Source organism: Rhea americana, unplaced genomic scaffold, assembly GCF_003343005.1.
Source record: "Rhea americana isolate MKP2758 unplaced genomic scaffold, rheAme1 scaffold_8, whole genome shotgun sequence".
Lineage (NCBI taxonomy): Eukaryota > Metazoa > Chordata > Aves > Rheiformes > Rheidae > Rhea > Rhea americana.
In genome coordinates, this window is record NW_028186978.1 from 2976488 (window position 1) to 2999100 (window position 22613).

The 22613-nt window shown below is 40.5% G+C and overlaps 1 protein-coding gene across 3 annotated transcripts in view; it reads right to left on the bottom strand.

Annotated features, from left to right (window-relative positions):
* ATP10D (ATPase phospholipid transporting 10D (putative)) overlaps positions 1-22613 on the bottom strand; it is a 59020-nt gene that overhangs the window by 12334 nt on the left and 24073 nt on the right. For 2 of the 3 annotated variants that reach the window (XM_085322793.1, XM_085322795.1), the window contains 13 exons: positions 21694-21882; positions 19022-19637; positions 17672-17772; positions 16641-16767; positions 13338-13522; positions 11353-11662; positions 10637-10713; positions 10003-10128; positions 9302-9502; positions 6684-6764; positions 6336-6440; positions 4551-4738; positions 1830-3208 (listed from right to left, as the gene is read on the bottom strand). In XM_085322793.1, the coding sequence (XP_085178919.1) occupies positions 2788-3208; positions 4551-4738; positions 6336-6440; positions 6684-6764; positions 9302-9502; positions 10003-10128; positions 10637-10713; positions 11353-11662; positions 13338-13522; positions 16641-16767; positions 17672-17772; positions 19022-19637; positions 21694-21882 (2727 nt within the window). In that variant the 3' untranslated portion in view covers positions 1830-2787. Of the gene's footprint in view, positions 1-1829; positions 3209-4550; positions 4739-6335; positions 6441-6683; positions 6765-9301; positions 9503-10002; positions 10129-10636; positions 10714-11352; positions 11663-13337; positions 13523-16640; positions 16768-17671; positions 17773-19021; positions 19638-21693; positions 21883-22613 lie in introns of those variants that run through there. The other variant, XM_085322796.1, reaches the window with a different exon arrangement.

Here is a 22613-nt window from a genome sequence, read left to right on the forward strand (position 1 = left end):
CCACTGAAGTATCTTGGTGTAGTTATTTGATGCCACGGCTTGTTCGCACAGAGGAGTTCAAAGATCTTTCTTTGAAAACTTACAGCTCATGTATGATCTATCCACAAACACCTGAGACAATTAAATGCTTTTTCTCTGCACAACCAGCTGAAAGGTAGCTGTAGGTGCTGCTCCTGCAGCAAAGGTGACCGAAGGAYCCCGCACCCGATGTCCAAGGAGCGCAGCTCTCAGTCCCCTGCTGTAGCCCAAACTGCCTTTTGCTCTGCCAGGCCGGGGGCGCAGCGGAGGGCAGCTCGTGCCCGGACGGCTGCAGGCAGCCYGCCAGAGCTCGGCTGCGGAGCCCACCCGGGAGCGTTCGCCCTACCTCAGCCCCTTACCGCTTCCTCGCGAGCGCCCAAGCGTGCCAGCACCAGCGCACGCTTCACAATTATTTTGGGTGCCCAAATCCAAGGCTTTGCTTCTCAAAACATCCACTTTGGCTGAAACACAACTGCCCAACCTGCCTGCTGCAATTAGGCCTCTTCGCAGCAAACAGGGGGAGGGTGAAGGGGGAGCCAGCCCAGTGACCGGGGGACCAGGTCAGGGTGCCATATTTCATGGAACATGCTCTTTCCCAGATTGTCTCAGCTACAGCTAGACTAGAAACATGAGGGCTACCGTCCAACGTGATGAAAAGAAAGAAATGATGGAAACAGTCTTCACTTGCATCAGTGGTTACGCAGAGAGAAGAAAATCTGTTCTCTGTGGCCGCAAGTGAGGAAAGGTTYAAGGAGCAGAAGAAACACAGAGGTGAGACAAAAAAAAAAACCCTAAATTTATCTTCGAAGGTAGGAAAGCACTGGCCTGGCCTGCTTCTTTGGAGCTCTTCACAACAGGAAAACACTTGCTAGGAATGACACAGGTAGAGCTGAGCCTGCCTTGGGGCTGCRGAGCAGAGCAGATGCCTGCGTTGCGGCCCAGCTGGCCTGTTTTCCTAGGAAAAGCCCTTGCACCAGCTGATCTCCCTGCTCAGCCTGCTGCCTGTTTTGCATCTTCTTCTCGGCCACCTCCTGGTTTCCATGTTTTGCAGAGAAAGCTGAGACGCTTCACTGGAGTCCACTCCGGGCAAACTCCCAGCAGTTATGCTCCTCTCCTCTCCCCCTCAGACCTTTCAAAACCTAGACCTTTAAATGATTTTTCYCAATTGCAAAAAGCACAAAGATAACAAGCAAGTACGCTACAGACAAACATCTAAAACCAAAACCACAAACCAGTCTAGGCTCAGCACAATCTCCTAGCGCTTGAACATCTGCTTTCACTCCAAAGGTTCCGATTAACCACATTAGAACTTACCAAAAATATTTTGTTGTATGTTGAACCAAATAAATATCAATACCCACAAAAATGGCTATCACTGGTTCCACCTAATCTTTTTTCTTCTACCTGCTAAACAGAAAGGATTTTTTTTCCCCTAAATAATACGAAGGACGGAGTCAGCCCTAGTTACATTTTACCTTCTGAAAACAGAACGGTTCTGAACTTTGGATAACATGTGGTGAGCTGCATTTGAACGAACTTAGCACGCCCTYGCTATCTGCCCTGCGCAGCAGCAGCTGTCTCAGACCTCACAGCGTTTGTTTAAATTCTTCCAGAGATCTTAAAAGATGTGAAATATGTAATGTTGATCATTGACAAGGAAAACTCATGGTTCAATTAAAAAGCAGAGCCCTTGCCCCAAAGATGATGTCTAAAAATAAACACACAAATCTTTGCAATTTGAAAGCAGAAAGTTTTAGAAAGAAATGTAACAGAAAATGGGCTCAATGCTAATAATTCATTAGCAGCTACAATTTGAAGAGAACTGTTTATTTCAACAGGTGCTAGCAGATACAAATGATTTCTTAAATTCCTCTCTAAATTGGCCATGCAACTTTTTGGAGGTGGAAGTAAAAAGGAAGCTATATTCTAGACAGTTTAGACTCCAGAAACAGCCACCTGCTCCTCAACCAGCTTTTGTGTGGTGTGCAGAGCAGCGGGAAGCTGGCGGAGGCAGAACATTGCCAAGATAGTTATGCAACACTGCTCAAATTTAGAGCCTATCCTCTTCTGAACAGCCTTCACAGACACTGATAGTGTTTATTATAAAAGAAAGTCTGGAGGACTTTAAGAGCACCTGGGAGTGAAGAGAAATGTCACTAACTTCAGGCTATTTGTAAGAGAAGGCCTGAAGGAAGATCGGACTTACCTACTGCTGAAAACAGGATCTTCCAGCAGAGGCATGAGACAGAGCTTAGAGGAAAGAGTTTTATGAAGTCTTGCAACAGGTCAACTAGTAACACCACATCCCAGCCTTTCTGCTTACTTTATACTTCAGCAAACTGTGAATCCTGGGAAACACTAGGATTTTAGGATAGCAGTGCAAGAYAGCAGGGTGGTTTATGAGAGGGTAGGACTTACCTGAACCAGATCCTGCAAATCCAGATTCATACAGGGTCCATAACACCAAGAGGTGTTATGCAACGCTGCATASTGGAGATAAGCACTATGCAAAGTCAGCTGTGTGAAAAGTCAAAAATTCAGCCATCTAGATCTTGAACATCTTAATAAATTACTGAAAAACTTTATAAATACAAAAGCTTTTAAGCAAACGTGTGCACCATCTACCTTTTCTGAACAAAACTGCGAGGCAGCACACACCAGCCCTGCTATTAACACTCTGACTTTGTAAAATGCATTAAAGCATCTTATTCACACAAAGCGGCATTCAGACCTGCTTTGTGTGCTAGAGAAACAGCACCGTTGCCCTCTTCAGACACACACCCGGACTTCAGCACATGAGTTATGACCCCCACATGTGTCTGCATTAGTTTCCTTCGACGAATTCAGAAATACTGCCTTTTCAGAGTCCAGGCTGCTTGTGTTCCCAGACTCATCCGGAACACCTGGTAAGAAGGAGATTTCCTCTGCTAACCCATCTCTGGAATAGGGCTGAAAAGGTGTTTTAGATGTTGGCAAAACACCAGCAATGCTTTCTTCCCCCAATGCAGTGTCTGTGGCTGAGCTGGAAGACACAGAAGTAGCCTGGAACTCGGTCCCACAGTTCACAACGCAGTCATCTTTCCATCTCTTAATTGCTTCCCTCTGCTCCTCAGAGGTCAGTCTGTCAAGGTGCTTTGCTCTCAACACCGGAGACGGAAACAACGTCCCTTGGAGAACTCTCAGCAAGTATCTACAGAGTAAACAGGGTTTCAAACAAGCTGTCTGGAAGTACATTCAAAACTGTTTCCAGCATCACTAAAGGAAACCAAACAGCATTTACATAAGCCTGAAGCTGCAGCAGTCTCTGAAACACAAGTTTTGCAGGTGCCATTCAATGAATGTAACCCTCAGGCCAGAAACTGCACCAGAACATGTTTTTAAACTGCGATTTCCAAAGACAGATGCTGATCTCAACTGCTTGCAATTTTTGTGCTAGACCTGGTGCCCCTACAGACAGGTACCTGCAGCAGTGTTCACTTGCAGTTTCAGTGGAGAGCCAGCGTCCTGGCAACACTGAAAATGAAGCTTTCTGTGTATAATGTCAGGCTCCAGAAAATAAGGCATAAAAACTAAGGTCAGTTTAGACGTTCCCTAGGCCATGTTGATCTTTAGTGCATATATAAGGAGTTTAGAGCTATTGTAGAAAACAATCGGGCCCAGAAAAGCTCATGCTTCAAATCGACAACTTCTTTATCACTCCTGTTTGACAATAACAGTGTTAAAACCTTGAAAGCTGGGAAGAATTGTCATAGCATCCTTCTACAATTCCTAACTTTTCTGGGAGCCAGAATATTCAAGAGAAACAAAGAAGAACACAGAGGCAAAGGCCACGGAAACAATAGCCTCACATGCAGCAACAGGAATACAGCAATACAAGTGCTYTTCCAGAATGAAACTCCAGGATTAATCCTTATTATAACTGACTTCACTGGCGGCTGAGGTTGAGCAAAGCTTTTAATCATGGATTTTTTCACTGCTTTGTCACTGTGAAATAAACGCAAAGCATTGTGACTTCTCAGTGAGGCTGAGTCACTTTTACTCTCCCTGTACCAACAACCAGGAGATTTATAGCCGCTCTGCYGAATCAAAGCTTTTCTCTTTTGTATTTCAGTGATACACTGAAATACAAAATACTTTGATACACTTATGCCTGTTTCCATTATGGGATCACTGCTGTCACCTGTGGTTTTCTTTGCTGATTACTTCTGGAGTAATCCTGTGCAAGGTCTGAAAAGTCTCCACTTAGAGGGGAATGTGAGACTGARGGGTACATCATGCTCTCTGGCCTAAGGAAGTGACACCAGGGTTTTGACTGGAGTTTTCAAGGAGCTCCTCCTCAGAAAGGCAGATGTATTTACTGAAATTTACTTTGAGAGCAGAGCATGTCACCACACAGCTGTCCTCAAATGGCTTTTTCCTGTGAAGACGGGAAATTGCCTTTACAGTGGGGGAGCTATGGAGGAGAAATTTATAGTATCTCAAAAACTAATTTGTTAAAAACAGCAATCTGAAATTATAAAACAGAAACATACCTGGGCAGCAGAGCAACACAAGTAGTCAGAAGACAAACTAGGTAAAACACTGGGTCTGCCATGTGCTTTTCCATGATCCAGTAGGGATTTGATGCTGGATTGCATGTTTTGCAGGTTGCCCCAAAAGCCAGAGCGAAGACAAAGTAAAACAGGACGCTGCCAATTATAACTGTCGTATGTATCCAAGTCTGCAATTTAGAAAAGGAAACAAATCAGACTGAAGCTGTGAAACCATGAAGACCCATATATCTGTACGTGTATATACATGCATGCACAAACAGGCACACACGCTCTCCCTGTTCCTCTGAGGACAGCTTCCTAACGTAACAGATTCGTTCAAAAAGACAGTATTGTTAACTTTATATAAAACATTCCCAGAAAGAAGAGAACCTTCTTCCTACAGTTTATAGGTAACCTAGTCACGTAATTTTAATTTTTTCATTCTACTAAAGGCATCGCTCTTGATTTCTTTGTGAAAGATAGTGTCATTTGCCTCAGGTGACAACTTTATCCACAGGCAACACAGAAAGCCTTCTCAAACGAGCTGAAGTAAGATTTTCACATGACACCACCCTTATATAACTTGCTTGAGATGTTGATTAATTGTCCTTCATTTGAGTTTTCTGCAATGTTTTGCCTTATTTTTGTTCTAGTTGGTGGTATTTTAGAAACAATCTGTAATTGGTTTGACAGCTTGCTCRGTCAAAAATTTCCAAGACAGCCCATTTATCTAATGTTTTGCTCTTCAGAGCACAGATATATTCATGCTACCCATATTTTCCTGAATAAAGACTGTAAGTGCCACCACGCTCCCACAAGAAGAATGAAAAGACTGGAGCACAACTTGAAATTTCATCCATTACAAAACRATTCCAAAAAATCTTTCAAAAGTAAGAGAAAAAACAAAAGTCATTAACCTGTGTCCTTCTACTTAAAATATTATTGTATCTTCTCTACAATTATGCCAAATAGGCAAACATTACCCTTGTAAAGACATTACATTTATTCAAGCTAATGCAGATAATATCAACAGATGCTTTAGCTTATGCGGGCTTAATTAAAAACTGGAATTACAGCTCCACAGCATAATGGTTCTTTTCTGGCATGGAAACATACCTTCAAATTGTTCATCCTGGCTAGAGAACAGATCTTCAGTTCCAAGCATTCAAAACCAAGAGTTCACACTGTTGTCTATGGGAGCTAAGCCTTGGGAACTAACGAAAGCTCAGATCACCGGGTATTTTTACCCTTTACTAAACCAAACTGACAACCCCAAAACAACTGAACTCTAATATCACAGAATCACAAAATGGTTGAGTTTGGAAGGAACCTCTGGAGATCATCTAGTCCAACCTCTCCACTCAAGCAGGGTCACCCACAGCATGTTAGACAACATTGCGTGTAGGCAAGTTTTGAAGATCTCCAGAGAAGGAGACTCCRCAGCCTCTCTGGGCAACCTGTTCCAGTGCTCTCTCCCTCTCACAGTGAAAAAATTCCTCCTCATATTCAGGCAGAACTTCCTGTGGTTCAGCAGTAAGACAGGATTCATCCCCTATTTACAAACAACTCTGAAGCCAAATATTCTTAACCTTAGCCACAAGAGTAAATCGACTGCCTCCAATACAGCTGCCTTAAGAGAGCTCACAGGGCCAAATAAACAAAAATAGCTAGATTTTGGCCCTTTAGTTATATATATTCTGTTTTGTATATGAAGCTCTTTCTTCTTTTAACTTTACTGAGAGTTATATGCTAAGAACAAACTCTTTAAACAAACAAAGTACTCACCACAGTCTTACTCTCAATGAGCAGGTGAAACAATATTATAAAGAGTGCTGCTGTGTTTATAGGGTTTCCAAAGGAAAAAATGTCTATGTCTGAACCATAGTAAGTCTGTAAAGGAAGGTAACAGTCAGTGTACTATATTCTTTACATATCATCCCAACATGCAAAGCAGCATGAATAATTTCAGTATTGGACACATTCGCATGCACAAAATTCAGCCCAATTGCAACAATGCTCCTAGTTGTATACATTTATATATTACAAGTACAAGCAAAGACTTCATTTTTCTCTAATTCACTTGGGTTTTTAACATGTCAAAGTATATAAATGTATTTCATATCCAGCACTTACAAAATAAGGCACAAAAAAGCAAACGAGACTTTGATAAAAAGCATCCAGCAAGGTTATCCAGAAAGTTGAAGGCAAGTAGGCCTGTAAGATAAAAAGACAACGGCACTGAAACAAGTTGAACAAATTGCTGCATCTTTAGTTAGAATTCATTTTGTTTTGGGGAAAAATTATCTGCAGGAGTAATTTGAGTTAGTTTCCCAATCCAAAGGCACCTTTTGTGCTATGAAAATAGGAATGAAGAGCATCTTCCAGCTGTCGGTATTTAAATCAGGAAGCAGATATAAGAAAGCTGATCTTACAGCTGTCTCTGCCAGAACAGACCGACGAGAGCACAGCTAAGTACCAAGGGGGGGGAACAAGGCTGGGGGACAATGAATTACCCTAACATCACTGAATGGCAAAGTCTCACTTTCTTCTTCCATCTCCTCTCCCTTCTTCTCTTCTTGTGTATGTGCTTCTGGTCTTAATCCGTGCTGGCCGACTCCTCTACGCTGTCCAAGCACTTCTGTGAGCTAACTTAACTCACTGGAATGTGAGAATGCAAACTGCTGGGATAAAACCTTGCTGTTTTAGTGAGCTCTTGGAAGGATGTGAGGACAGAGCTGGTGTTACAAAAAGGATTGTAAATACCTGGTGAGAACAGGGGACGCAACGCAAAGAAGCGAGGGAAGGAAAAGGAACAAACTTTCCCCATTCAGTGGTCGCAAACTGCTAGGACAACTCAGCCACTTGCAAAACCATAGCTGCATGGGCCTTGGCTCAGATATAACCACCTAACTTCAGACACTAAATAGAGACACATACATAGGTGAGTAGTCTAGCTGCGCTGAACTCCCCCTACAATTAGTAGGGCAAGATGGGTTCCTCCAAAAAGTCAGCAAGCCCCTCCACGTACTGAACTGCTCTTTGGAGATGGCATGGAAAATTAACTAGTCTTCTCATTTACTTTTATCAGGGAAGTGCCCCAAATTATGGGGGACGAATCCAAGTCACTGTCTATTTTCATAGTTTGTACAGAGTTGTGCACTTATGATACCACAGTGCAATATTTATGCTTCTACATCATTTAAAGTRTTTCTCCTCCTTTTATACTACACTTAATTCAAAGAAGTTATTTCATTGTGCTTGCAAGCAAGAAAGAAAATGATACACTACTTAATGCTCCAAGCACTGAGCAAGACAATGCTTAACTGGACAAAAAAAAAACTCTGATAAAACATTAAAAAAAAAAAGAGAGAGAGAGGCAGACAAAAACTGTTGTATAATACAGTAATTCTGATCATATTGTCTCAAAAACTTCCTCTCAGCTCAGCTAACCAGTCTGTGAAAAAAATTACTTACCTTGAAGACCAAAATAAAGGGCCAAATTCTGAGGCCTTTATAACATTTACATAGTCAAAACTCTCTCTTTTTAGTTTTGTCTGCTTTGACAAAGTACAGTCCTGCGCCAGCCAGTCTACAGAGACTCAGACTGGTACCAAAGAAGTATCTGGTTTAGCAAAAACATTACAAACCAAACGCAGTAAGTTATTTAAAGGTATGTAAAAAGAAATCCAGAAGCCAACAAACAAACCAATCAACTTATGTCCTCACTGTGTATCCCTCTTTCCCTTCGAAACCAGAGCAAGACTTCTGCTGGGTTATACTGATGAGGTTGCACCACTAGTACACAACATGCCGGAGCTCATTAATTTAGTGTTATTTGTTACCAAAAAGCTAAAATCATAAGGAAAACGTTGAGTTTTAGGTGAATCGTATGCTAATGCTTCTCCTCACTTGGCTACTGGTACCCATTCTGTCCCAGGCTCAGTATGTCACTGCTTTAAATTTTTATGATAAAATTATTATTTTTTTTAATTAAATGTGTTAAATTAAAAAAAGGTAAAATTACACTACAATTCATGCTAAGCAAAGCAGAAAACAGGTAAAAGCTTATTGATTTACATCATCTTGAGTCAGAAATGTTCTTCTTTCAAAACTCCTGTGGTTTTCTGTATTGTAAGTTTTGAGTACATTTACTTATAAACCAGACAGGAAGCACAGTGTCTACAGATGGGGGAAAAGAGCAAGCCGTGAACTCCAGAACACACCTATAGGGGGAAAGGAATCCTGAATGCCARGGCTTTCTTGAGGATTATTTGAAAGCTGCAGGAATCTGCTCAAGGTTCTTATCTGTTCCTTATTACTGGGGGAGCTGACCCTGTACATGACAAGGAAGAACCAGTATCTGAAGCCTGTATCTTTAATAGTAAGCCCAGATGCTCAAAAACAACACATTTTGAGGAAGCATATTGACAGCCAAGTCAATAAATGAACTGAACATACTGGTAACAATATTTATCTAGTACATTGCTTCACTTAAGTCCTTAATTTCTCTTTCTATCCAAATGCTTGATAAAACTGGGTGTATTGCTGAGAAAGAGCTTGAAGAAAAATTTTGAAAACAACAGCTTCTATTTGTGCAAATACTGCACAGGCCTGGATGCTTTTCTAATAGGGAAAGTAGTTTTAAACTTCTTGTTTGACTGATGAGAATCATGCAGGAAAAAAAGAGAAAGAAAGAAACGGCTCAAATGCTGACCATTTTATTCTGCCAGGCCAGGCATTCTTTAACCTACCAGAGATCTCTGGCTTGTCACGTACAGCTGTGGGAGCTGCATGAGTATCTCTGCAGACACATCTTTGTCCAAGACACCACAGATGATGGGTGGCACCGATGTAAAGAGGAGATTGAAAAAAATCAAGATCCAATAGTCAGTCATTGATGTGCCCGAAAATCCACAGAAGAACTGGTACCAGAACAGGAGGTTCACATAGGCCTGAAAAGTCAAAGACAACATAATAAAATGTAACCCACAGTCAAGGTTTTTAAAAGTTGAAAAAGGAAGAAAAAAGACAGATTGTTACAGTAATCTGGAGAAAATTAAGTATAACTGCTGTACAGCCTGTGCCAATCCCACATTTTAAAATTACATTTGAGTAGCACTCATCTTCAGATTTCAAAAAATGTTGCCAGATACATGGCTTGTTTAAACAGTCATTCTGCCACCACATTATTAATGCCTGTTACCCACTTTTTAAGCAGAATGGACAATGGCTATCTGAACACATGTGGAGTGGTAAACTCAAACCAAGGAATAGGAGTGGACACTGGTTTCTGCAGATGTAAACATAAAACTAAGTTGTCTGATGTATGCTCTTTGTTTCTTTTTGAACTCATTCATAACAGAAACTAAAAAAGAACATGAAGCCAAACCACACCCTTCAACACACTTCAATCAGCAAACTGTGATTTCCCTGGGATGGCACAGCTACATACCACGTTCTTGTAGAAGAAGTATAGGACCATGTTGGTAAGTCTGGTATAACACCAGTGACCATGGACAAGCAGCAGCTTTCTTAGGTGTCTGAACTGAGAGACTGCAAAATCACTCGCCATCACAGCCTGCAACACACATGAAGGAAAGGATATGTTGTATTCAAATAGTTAAAGATGAGCTTCARACACATGGAAGTGGGCAACTTCTGTACTACTGGAAACCCTTATTTTCTGGTTTGTTTTGCACAGCAATTACACTCTTACCCTGAATTCCTCTGTACAATGTTTTACACTAATGCAACTCAGCCCAACTCAACATACACAGGAACAAGGCTGTCTGCCTTTACGTTTAACCCAAAAATCCACAGAAGTCACTAATGCTTTTGGCTGCTTGTTTCCTGCCAGCAGGCAAGTAACTGGGAGTCTGGTGACAGGCAATAAGCTCTGTTCTTGGAGTCTGAACCTCTGCGGCATTCAACTTCTCAGAGCTCCTGAAAGGCCTGGGCATGAGCTCAGGATGCAAACTCCCTCATATGCAATAATGGCCTGTGGAGCCACTGGGCCTCTGGGGTAAACTCTGAACAGACTTAAAACAGAGTCTGCTGTCATTTGCAGCTGTCTTTGTATACACTACCTGCATGCCTTCTTGGCCTGAGATCCCCACACCAGCATCAGCCACCTGGATCATACTGACATCATTGGCACCATCACCTTTAGAGAAAAGAGAAGAGGAAAAAAATCAAAACTAATCTTTCTTATTTGGAATGCAAACTGGAGACAAGTTTGCTGGCTGTCGTACTGCCATGTAAGCGGCAGGAAAAGACAAATATACTAGAACTCCACAGAGATTAGGGAAAATTATTTTTGTAGCCAACAGTGCAAACTATGGAAAATTCTAAGGAGAGCAATAGTAGTATGTGGAAGGTCTGACTGAATAGAAGAATAGTCTCCACACATGTTCCTTCTCTCAGAATCTAGTCTGTATGCTGAAAAGTAAGATACAGATGTTTTACATCACAGCCAGTCATCTCTCCTCTACCTCAGTGTTTTGGGGGTTTGTGATGGAGAATGACAATGGAAAAATCTCACTCGCCCATCCAAACACATCATGTAACACTGTGTGCATGAGTACTCCTATTCCTGTTGTGTTAGAAGATCACCAGGAGTCAATTTATGGCCCAAACTTGCTAGCTTAGAAGAGTAACATCATCTTATGCCGGAGACAACTATGACTCAAAGGATTACCTTCCAGTGTAAGTAAATTTTATTACAGACATTACTAAAAATATAGCAGAAGAGAAACCAACTTCTATGTCCTTCCAAAGAACAGAAGATAGCTAGAGGACTCACCTACAGCTAACGTCATTGCCTTTAGCTTACTTCGTACCAGTCTGACCAGGACACTCTTCTGCAGTGGTGTAGCTCGGCAGCAGACTACAGCCCGACATTTTTCTGTGAGTTCCAGGAAAGTATTCTGTAGATTGTCATGAAGGACATGCTCTAAAGTCTTTCCATCAATAACCAGGCCTGCACTGAACCCTGCAGCCTGAGTAGAGGGACTTGCAGAGTAATTTAAAAGTTTCTGACTGGGTTTTTTTTTGGTAGAATTAGTTTTCTGGATGTCTTCTAAAATTGCAGTCATCACCAAGGCACAGGCATCCTAATTGAAGACAAGAGAAAGGCATCTTACTAAAATGTTGTTTGTATTCTGGCTCTCTTTCTGATTTATAAAATACACATGGAGAAAAGGTCAAAYGCTGCTCTAGCAGTTTACTTGCTTCAGCAGGACTATGATTTGGGGCTGAAGAATCCTCTAAAATCAGAAGGGGTGAAGCTGCTAAATGAGCCCATCATCAGTGGGTGATGTTTCTAAAACGGGCCCATGATTTAACCTTACTTAAGTATATTCACTTGGGTATTGCACAAAACAGAGGGAAAATACCGAAGCACATCTGCTCACAGACCATCAGAAAAACAATCCTTAACATTTCTGCAGCATAAATATAGCTTTGCTTTTGCAAGGCTTTTGCTCTCTACATTTGTTCTGGGTGGCATGCAAAGCCAAAGGAGCATTTCAAATCAGTGCATAGGTGAGCTGTAAAGGATTCTAACTGGCCTTGTGCAATTTTTTACCTTGTCAGAATCAATAAAAGACACTCAAAAGGTTTTTCTAAACAATATACATACTGTGTGCGATACATTAAAAAAACGTACTTTTAAATCTTTGGTTATTTTATTTTGACAGATCCTGTCTATTTTTGATTTCAAAGCCCAGTTCTAGGGAAGAAAAGTACTTTTGTAAAAGGGGCTCAGTTCTCACTGTTGACAAAGACACTCTTTGTCCATGTTTCTGAGGCAAAGTGGAAGGCAAAAAGTATTAATAAAAATCAAATACTTTCTCCAAGCACAACTGGACTAAAAATGCTTTCTTCTTCAATTTATTTTCCCAACAGTTATCACTGGCCACACAATCTTCTAGGGTGGACACAACTTAAATTGCTGAAGTACTGTATAAGAAGGAAAACGTTCTTAGAAAAATTTTCTAGTCCTTTAGAGAAGTAGTTTCAAATTTCATTTGTCTGCTCTGAGGAGAGACTTCACAGGTTGACTTTASCACTCACAATTTTTAATTTTGCTCTTGAGAAACCCAAAATTGGTAAATTAAAATTTGAAGAGTAGCTAGTTATAAACATCAACAAAAGGGCACAACTAGCAAGTAGGACTAAACTTGCCACCTAAAACAGCAACTTACCACTGTTTACCACATGACTCAACTTTCGGGTGGGAGAGGAAAGCTTTTTCTCTATTAAAATTGTTGGTAGTTTAATTGTGTCAAAAACTGTGCGCAATGCATTTTAATGAGACAATTCCTTGTACATTTACGCAAGTCAAGCAAGAGCTGAGGGAAGACACGACACAAAGCAGGACAAAACTTTAACTCAATACAATTTCCATGACAATAATTATTAGATTGCTAATACGCTGTAACTCACGGCCTTCCAAAATCCCTATAATATAYGAAGTATGTCAACTCTCTAATCTAGCATGAAAAGAAATTAAGCAGTCTACCCAGTTAAAATAATAAATCATCATTTAGGGACTGTATATAAAGAAACAGATGTTGCAAACATACAAAATATTGCACCCTCAGGGAGGCAAACTGTTAGTTTTCCAATATTTTGGTATTCTAAGAAATTATGCCCCCTTTTGTCAGGTGGGAAAACAGAGGATATTTTATTTTTCCATATARCCTTGTAAAATAGCGTGAGTGTATTCCTCAGCAGGAAAAACAAAACAAAACCCTCTCTCGAGCAAAAGTGTAATTTTTGACTCACTCTACTTTGTGATTTGAGAGTGAAGATTTTGTCATCTGGCTCCAGCAGTTTACAAGCGTAGGCAATGTTGACAGCTGTCTCTCTCTTGTCGCCTGTCAGCATCCATATTTTTATTCCTGCTTTCCGTAATGCCTGTATTGTGTCTGGAACACCCTCTTGCAGACGATCTTCAATGCCAGTGGCACCTTAATTTAGACAGGTAGAAGGATTAGTGCCACCATATTTCCAAAACCAACAGGCTGCAAGAATGACAGGACAGGATGGTCTTTTGTATAGGCACCCCAAAACAGACACCCTACTGGGAGATACTTGGGCAGAGGAATGCCTCCATTCCCTAATCCTTCTGTCCCAAAGCCTGGTCATTGACACATACCGCCCTTAAAGCTTACAGCCTCAGTGGCCTCCAACTCTTCACAAGACCCTTTTAACCCAACCTTTTTCCATCTCGGTTGTCTCATTCCACAGCGCCTAGAAACCCAACCCTGCTCAGTATCTCCCAACCACCCCAATGTATTGCAGACCCCAGACATGACAGTTATACTCCTCGTGACAGTTATACTCCATTATTTCCATTCTCTCCAACTTCAGTCTATCCCAAACTCTCTTTTCATGCATCACCTTGATATTTGCTATCTTAAGTCCTGCTTTTCTTTCTTATTCTCTGCCCTACTCCTAGCTGAATCTCTTGTCCCAAGTGCCCACCTCTTCTACACCAAAATCCCGTCTTTTACATATATTTTTGCATATTGCAAGTTCTGATAGTTCTCCCATTCATCAAGAAGTTTCTCAATCCCTCATAGCTGCAGTATATCTTGTCTCAAGTCTCTCCAATACATAGCACTAAACTAAGAAAGCGTTATGCCCTTCCTCCTGCTAGCCCTGAAGACCTATTTCCCCACAGGGAGGAAACACCTGCTCTAACACCCTCTCCACCATCACCATCATCGCCTACTTTTGACAGACAAAGTTGCCCCTCCTTTGGTTCTCCTTGCAGGGCCCCTACTCTGGCAGGGATTTCAGAAGCCTGGCGGATAGCTACTCTTGTCAAAATATTCCTCCAGACAAGGATCAGAGTACAGAAAATGGATGCGTGTATAAGGGGGGGGGGGACAAAACACACAAACAAAAAAAAACCCAACCCCCTCCCACCAAACTAAAAGCTGCCAAAAGAAGCAAATCTGAAAAAGAAAAAAAAATAGAGAAAATGCTATCTTTGATCAGCTTACCACTCTTATGTGCAATATACATCATATTATACTGTATTACCACTCAATATGCAAGATAGTATTATGTTTTATCTTAGTAGATTACAGAAAGACTTTCAATAAAACAGACAGGGACTTTAATATAGTCACACCCTCTCTTCTGGTCTGCACAACAGGTAGMACTGTGTCCCTAAAACCAGCTTCTAAAATCTTCTATTCTGGTGACGGTGAGGTTAACAAGACATCAGTATATGCCAATTGAATCTAGTTCATTCTAAGAGACAAATAATTAAAAATTCACAGTAAAGTTTTCCCAACTAGTGTTTCTAGTAGGTAATTTGTAGTAAGCAATTTGTCTATAAACAGCTGACTGCRATATGGGGATGGATAAGGACCACAAGATCAGGCTAACTTTGGATGCTACAGCATCCAGAAGCTACAGCCTGCAGTAAGTAGCTGYCACCTTGAGAGCCACCACAGAACTCATGACCACTGGTCAGGGACTAAGATGCAGGAATACTTCTCTGACGAACCTCTGATGCCAGACAACTAGGAAAGAGATAAACAAGTTCTTGTTTGGACTTGGACACTCTATACACTTACATGATTACTTCTTAATCCAACAGAAGCCAGTTTTAGTACATATACTGCGAAAAGCCAGATCTGCACTCAGCTGACCACTCTGTGTTACAATTATTCTTTCCAGAAACAGCTTTCCATTCTGTTAAAGGTCTGGGGCTTCATATATATCCAYATGGATTTCATACCTGCCTACACAATGGACTACAATACCACCRCTGGCCTCTCAACCATCCTGGCAATACTGAGATGATTTGAATTTTTGCTTGTCATTTTTTGAGGACAAAGTCTCTTCATTTCTCAGTCCTAAGAGCACAGTCAGAGAATTACAGCTGCAGCTACACCAGATAATAGTTACTAAAAAAGCAAAGGAAAGCTTAGAGAAGCAGAATGAGAAGTGCTGTACGTACTTCTGCTCTGCAGATCACAGTATACACATGCCCCAGGCAGTGATAACTAGTACAGGTATTGAAGCAAGAACCTTGGCAGTATAAAGCCACTTACCTTTTTTATTCTTACTCCCATCTAATGCTAATTAATGGGAGTAAGAATAAAATTCTAGCCCGTTAATGCTAAGTAATGGGCCAACCCACTACTGCCTACTGTCCCACCAAAGACATGAGATGTACAAGATGCCTCTGCCTGCAGGACAGCAGGTCTCCAAAGCAACTAGATCTCCCCTCTGCTGACTTTCCAATACATAAGGGTGCCTGTACTGTGCATCAATCCTTAAAACTACACCAGCTAGTACYGCTCTGGCTTCTCTCCAGAGAGTGAAGCCAGCAGTCCTCGAATTCCTTTCAGTATCAAGRATTATGCTATTTGTCATGAGCAGGGGTGGCACAAAATTAGGGAAGTAAAAGYTTTCCAAACAAATGGATCTGTCTCTCTTCAGCTTCTAGTAGCAGCTGTCTACCACCACATTCAAAGCTTTGTACTTCGTTGTCAAAATGTCATTTGTTGGGCAGTTCTCTAGAGTTATTATCGCAGACTGTCAACAGTTCACCTCTTACACATCTGCACTAAACACTTTCMATTTTGTTTTGACTTCCTAATTTCTGCATAGCTGAATGACCATCAGAGGGATGGTTTCTGCAGAAGTATACCTAACTTCTTATCTCCATGCAAGTATAGGCAGACACGGCACCAGCATACCGGCCATGCCAGTAATGCAACAGTGACATATGTCCAGAAGTGGGATCCCTGCAAATCTTTTTCCAGGAAGACTTGTGATTTGTTACTATCATTTAACGGGATTACGATGACAAACACTCTAGTGAGCACAAAAATCAGTAAAAGTTTGTGCTTTACAAACAACAGAACACTAGCTGCCTTCAGTGGGTTTTGCAACTAGTAGAAACTTATCAACAAGGTTTAAGAAAATTCAAGAGTGGTAAGAAATTCTAGATTGCCAGAAAGCTATGTATTATGCAAATCAGGTTAGCACAGTTCTTTCTGGGTAAATTCACAGTACAATTGTTAAAAGGGGTCTCTCTGAGTGAAAGCATTTTCTACCCACCGAGCAAGGTTAGTTTCGTCTCAAGCCTGATGGCAGATTCAAGCAGCAGCTCCTCCCTATTGTCAATACTGGTTTCTGCTAAAAAATGAAGATTTAACCACTCTGCATATTCTGCATCACTCATCACCTATAAAGAGAGAAAAAACACATAGGATGTATCTATACTATGTTTCCAAAGTTGCCCCAAAACTGTCCTCAGAGCCAGCATACTGGAAGCCCAGCCCCTTGTAATGCAGTCCATGTGTGCCCCAGCATGTCCACAGACATAGTATGGTGTTAATAAATTGTTAGAAGGCTTTGACAGGCTTCACAGCACAAATTGCTCACCAGCAGTCTGCAGATGCCTGGAGGCTGYCTGATACATTTCTGTTTAGATGGAAGGCAGAAAGGCCAGGAAGCACACTGTACTACCTACAGCTCTTTAATGGCAGCATAGACACAGTCACCGCACCAAAGCCTCAGTTTTGAGCATTGTACAGCTGCCCAGCCTGTGCTTTCACTTTGCAGGAGGCTTTGTAAAAAGCTTTGTTGTCTGTTTGAATCTGTACTGAATTTTGCTTCCAAGTAGCTTTGAATTCAAAACAGAATCTCAAAACATCATTTAGTTTTGCATCCAGACCTCATAACACTGTCAACTATTTGTGATACCCCATAAAACAGGCTTGTCTTCATTTGTTGTATATATTTGGAAAATAGTCGCAAACAGGGCAAGTTTCACATGAAACCTACTCTACTCGGCTCCAAGCCAACAGCACTCATGTAAAAGAATCAGGCTTATTTGTCAACCTGATTGGAGAATAAAACTATTAAGCTGCTTGGTATCCTACACTGACAACACTCTGTCTACCTAACTAAATTTAAGAATTGATTTGGGTCAACTTACAAACACCTCCTGAAAGAACAAAGATAAACARAACACGGAAATACGATCTTTTTTTTTTGAAGTAGTGATGTTTGTTCCATAGGTGATACCACTCATGTTGCTCGTGAACTGTAAACATCCTCAAAAATATGTATAAAGAAATAAATACCTTTTTAGCAATACATAAAGTGCGTAGTCCCCTTCTAGCATAGTCATCCAAATGCCTCTGAGTTTTCTCTTKAATTTTCTTTTGTTCCATTTCTGAACCTACTGTTACACAAATGCAAAGAAAGGAAATTAAATTCTTGGACTAAATATATTGGAAGTTTTGCAGGTCTAAATATGGTTTAAAAAGCCAAATATTAAGCAGATTTTATTTTAATTCTGAACTTATCTTCATGTTTGCAGAATGCAYTGCAGTTGTGTCTTTGGTTAGCATGTAGCGTGCCAGTCTGTACAGGCAGTGATGGGGAATCAGTCTGGCACTGACAAGCCTTTCAGATAACAACAGCATCTCAAAATGTTTTTCTAAAATGAAACACTTTTCTAAAATGAACTGRACCTCAGCCACCAGGCTGTTTTTTGTCACTGGTATAGTGGGAGGGAGCCAAAAGGACAGTCACAGAGAAGTTTTTTAAAAAAATAACCCTTAAAGGGTGCAACATCCAGAAAGGCAATCAACTCATGTAACTTCAGACTTGTAGAAGTTAGGCTGCACGTTTACCTTGAGAGACAAAACTTGGAGAGACACCTTCATTAAAAAAAAAAAAAAAAAAAAATCAGAGCATCTCTGGAACTAAAATATACTTTTTTTTCCTAATATACACAGATAATACTTGCTTTTTATTACTTTCAATTAAAAAACAAGGTAGTGTTAGTTACAATGCATGAATAAATACTAGCAAGTACTTGAGCATGATCATGCATCTCTCCTGTGGCAGATTCCAAAAACATTTAGCCCTGAACAACAAAGCCCAGCAGGAGGCATCATACAACCTTACAGGCACTGGCTATTATTTTTACACCCAGAAACACAGAAATATTCAATATTCAAGAAGACAGCGACACAAGTGACAGCGTCTGCTACTACCACATTTCTCCAAAAGCTCAGAAACACTAACATAGATAATGGCCAGGAAGCATCTCATTCTAATAAAGCCTATCAAGTATCTCTCCTTGTGTAGCAGAAATARGGTTCTCATTCAGCCAACTACTTGAGCAGATGACCTTCCTTTATCACTAGAAATACTTCAGTTGGCTATAAACAGATTTTTTTTTAACACACCACTAAAGTCTTTGAATGACAGCAACGTTTTTGTTCTCAGTTTCCATAACAACACAAAATACAATCATATCTGGGTGACAAGCAATAATATCTTTCTGCATTCCCTATAAGGAGCTATTAACAGATAGACTTCTGCTTGGTTACTTGTTTCCTCTTAAAAATCGCACAGGCTCTTCTGTTCAACTAGACAGGAGAATGACAAAGGTGAGCCAAGAATAAGGTTACATAAAATACCTTCTGATGCAGTTCCCAACAAATCCATCATGACCGAGTCTGCGCCTTTCGAGTATACCACCACTTTGTTGGAGACTGGATGCCGAATCACCACTGACATCCTTTTTCGCACTGAATCAAAAGGCAGGATATGCAAAAGCTGAAATGTTAAAGATCCCAGACCTGCCAAGTCCACAGTTATTTGATCAGGAGTCCTAGACTGTAAAATACATTTATAAGCCCTGGCAGCATGAACCAGGGCAGCTTCATCTGGACTCTCAGCTTCATAACATAGTTTAGGTAAGGGAGACTGTTTAAGAGAGAAACCAGAAACGTGGTGTTCATAGCCAGCAGCTACATTCTCCATTTCTAATTCTTGAGGTAGTGGGGGGCTTTCTGGGCTGTCACTGCAGTGAGGCTCAGCAGCGCTTTGAGCAGTCCCATCTGAAGCAGGTGAAGCTAGTTTCATTCTGAAAACAGATAGTTTGCTCAAAAAACTATTTGGGCTTTCAGTTGATGACTCCTTTATGCTTGGAAGTGGAGAGGAACTTAGTCTCCGGCCCGACAACCTCTGGAACATCTGCCTGATTTCCTCAARGGATTTAATAGGCATCCTACCCAGTGAAGACAGCCTCACCTGCAACAGAACAGATAAAGAAAGTAAACAAGTTAAAATTTTCACATTTCATTTCTTAAAAGAAAGCTACTTTTATGTATACTTCTCAATGAATATAGTATTTCAAAATCTGCCATGATTATGATTACTCATATTAAAAATGGTCAGTTTAAATAAACCTATTACCATATGAGTGCACTAAACAGCTTTTGTAAGAGCTGTATTTATTCAAACAACACAGATTGTAAAAATATTTCAGATCTGAAAAATGCATGCATTCCAAGTCCGATTCATGATTCTATGTAATACTGCTCTTTAGAACTAACTCAGTAACGAAACAGTCAGTATGAGACTACAGCTTTCAAAAATTGTGGCAAATGGAACTAAGTATTTTAATTCTTGCTTTGAATCAGCAAGATACTTGCAAAGAAGAAACCGAGTCTGTAGCCTTCATAGTAATTAGCTACAAGTAATATTAAAAATACAATACCTTATCAATACTTTTTTAACATCTGAATTTAAACCAGAAGACATCTCTGTTGTAAAATAATTGGCTTACTGTTATTCAAAACAGTTGGGCAGCAAATAACTTATGAACAGTGGATAAGGTATGCATGGCTGACACTCATTTTCTCATCACTGGTGAAAGGTTATGGATGAGTTATCTCCAGGAAGCACATTCTCCTTTGTCATTGAAAAGCATGAAGAAAGGACAGATGCTGGTTTCGGTTCTACCCCAGTTGCTTGCAACTTGTAGTCTKTCTCTATTCAGCATCATGCAGATGGGAATGCAGGAACATACGTCCTTGYATTGCTTCTCCCTAAGGAAAAACTGAAAACTCCTGTTCCCTAACCCTGAACTCAGAACCTTTACACCATATCCCTCCTCACAACCCACCTATTAGTGACTTGGAGGTCTTCCCTGTTAATGAATCACTCAGAAATATCATCCCCCCAAAAGAAAAGAAAATTTTGCCTACTTTTCTACACCATCCTTAAGGAATGGCTAGATAGTAACTATGAATACCATTGCCCTAAACACATATTCAAATGTAGGTTGCCTATTATGTTGATTTGTTTGGGAATGCCTGGAGTATACTAAAACATCAGGGTCATTTATACACAAGGGGTACCTAATACTCCTTAGGGTGCCTTTTGGGAATGTCTCCAGCTATGAWTGTAGGTTCACTGACTAGATGGACAGCAAAATCTAGTTCTGCACATGTCACTGAAAAATTTTATTTGAAAGATACAATTAGCAAATGGAAATGATGGGGGGGGAACATGTATGTGGAATAAATCAAGGTTGAATTTAGGAGTTATCCTGCAATACAGTCAGAAGCCGTAAGAGACAGTGTTATAAAAATTCCACCCTGGAAAGCAACTTGAATTAAAAAAAGAAAGTAGAATCTTTAGACGAAAGTTGGATGTATGTTCTGAAAACAAGCAGTCTGAGGAAGAACTTAAGATCCAAGGTCTCAAGATCATTAAACCTAGGACAGTCTAGCAAATCCACTGTACAGTTAAGGTGAGGCTTGTTATTCTATACTGAGAAGCATTTTTTCTTCAAATTACTACACCAGTGAAACCTGATCTGCCACACTTTTGCAGGAACTCTTCAAAAGAGCCAGAGAACAGGAAGGAACTTTCAATTCCAACATTCTGGGAGTCTTCTGAGATGATTCTTATTTTTCAGACTACAATAATCTATTTGTAAAGGTAACCTGAGTGTTAGGACGCTCTGAAAGCTATGCACATACCTGACAAAAGACAACTTGAATATAGAAAAAATTATAATCACAATTAAATTTCAAAGTATGTCTTGTAAAAGTTACAAAAGATCTATATATAGAAGCAAATTATTCAAGTCAAGTTTTTCTGCATTAGAAAAGCCTTGCCAGCACTAGAACTCATTCCACTCAGTAAATGTACACTATTTCCTTTCTAAGGCAAAGAAACATCAGAGAAAAGGATCATTTTGTAAATGCCAGTTATGTGGGGTTTTTTCACAATCAAATTACAGGCAGCACATTTAATTGCAAATATGTCCAAACAGTCAAAAATAAGGCCATCTTACCTTCTGATGTGGCTGATTCGGGGCTGAAACTACTACAGTATTACAGATGGCCAGAGCAAGGAAGAAGTCGGTGATATACACTGTCTCCAAACATGGCTCRCTGCTGGCTTCTTCTGATTGTGGATAAGAACGAGAAGAAATTTGACTGAATTTTTCCAACAGTTGTGTGTCTGGTACAACATCTGTTTCCTATCGATCAAAGTAACAAAACTGTCCATTAGGATATAAGTCCTGAAAGTCACAAATGGGACTTCATGCACAAATAACTTCAGTGTGGCAAATTCTTTTGAGATATATTTTAAAAGTGCCATATAAAGCTCATATATTAGGGGAAAATTATAATTGTCCAGACACTACTGACAATTGATTCAAGAGATCCATGTTAAAAGGTTTCAAATTAATCTCARTCTCTTGAGGTAGAATCAAATACAGATGAATGAAGTATAAAAAAATCATACAATCTCTTTCTTTAAAATAAAGGGCCATCCCTGTCAGATGCTGAGTTGGTTTTACTAGAGACRGAGGAGCATGCTGCCCTCCTCAGTGCCTTGTACTAGCCCCTGGCAAATAGCAAATCTTGTGCCACGACAGGTGAGTACAATCTTAGTTGTAAGACTCTTCAACAGAGATTAAACAACACTAACACTACTTGAATACCTYCAGGTAACAGAAACAGCACTTTTACCCCTGCTAGCCCCTAGTAAGTGCAACTGGAATATTGGTCATTTAGATATTACAGAATCACAGAATGGTTGAGGTTGGAACGGACCTCTGGTCCTCTCAAGTCCAACCCCCTGCTCAAGCAAGGTCACCTAGGATACGCTGCACAGGATCACATCCAAGCATGTTTTGAGTGTCTCCAGAGGAGACTCCACAACCTCTCTGGGCAACCTGTTCCAGTGCTCTGTCACTCTTGCAGT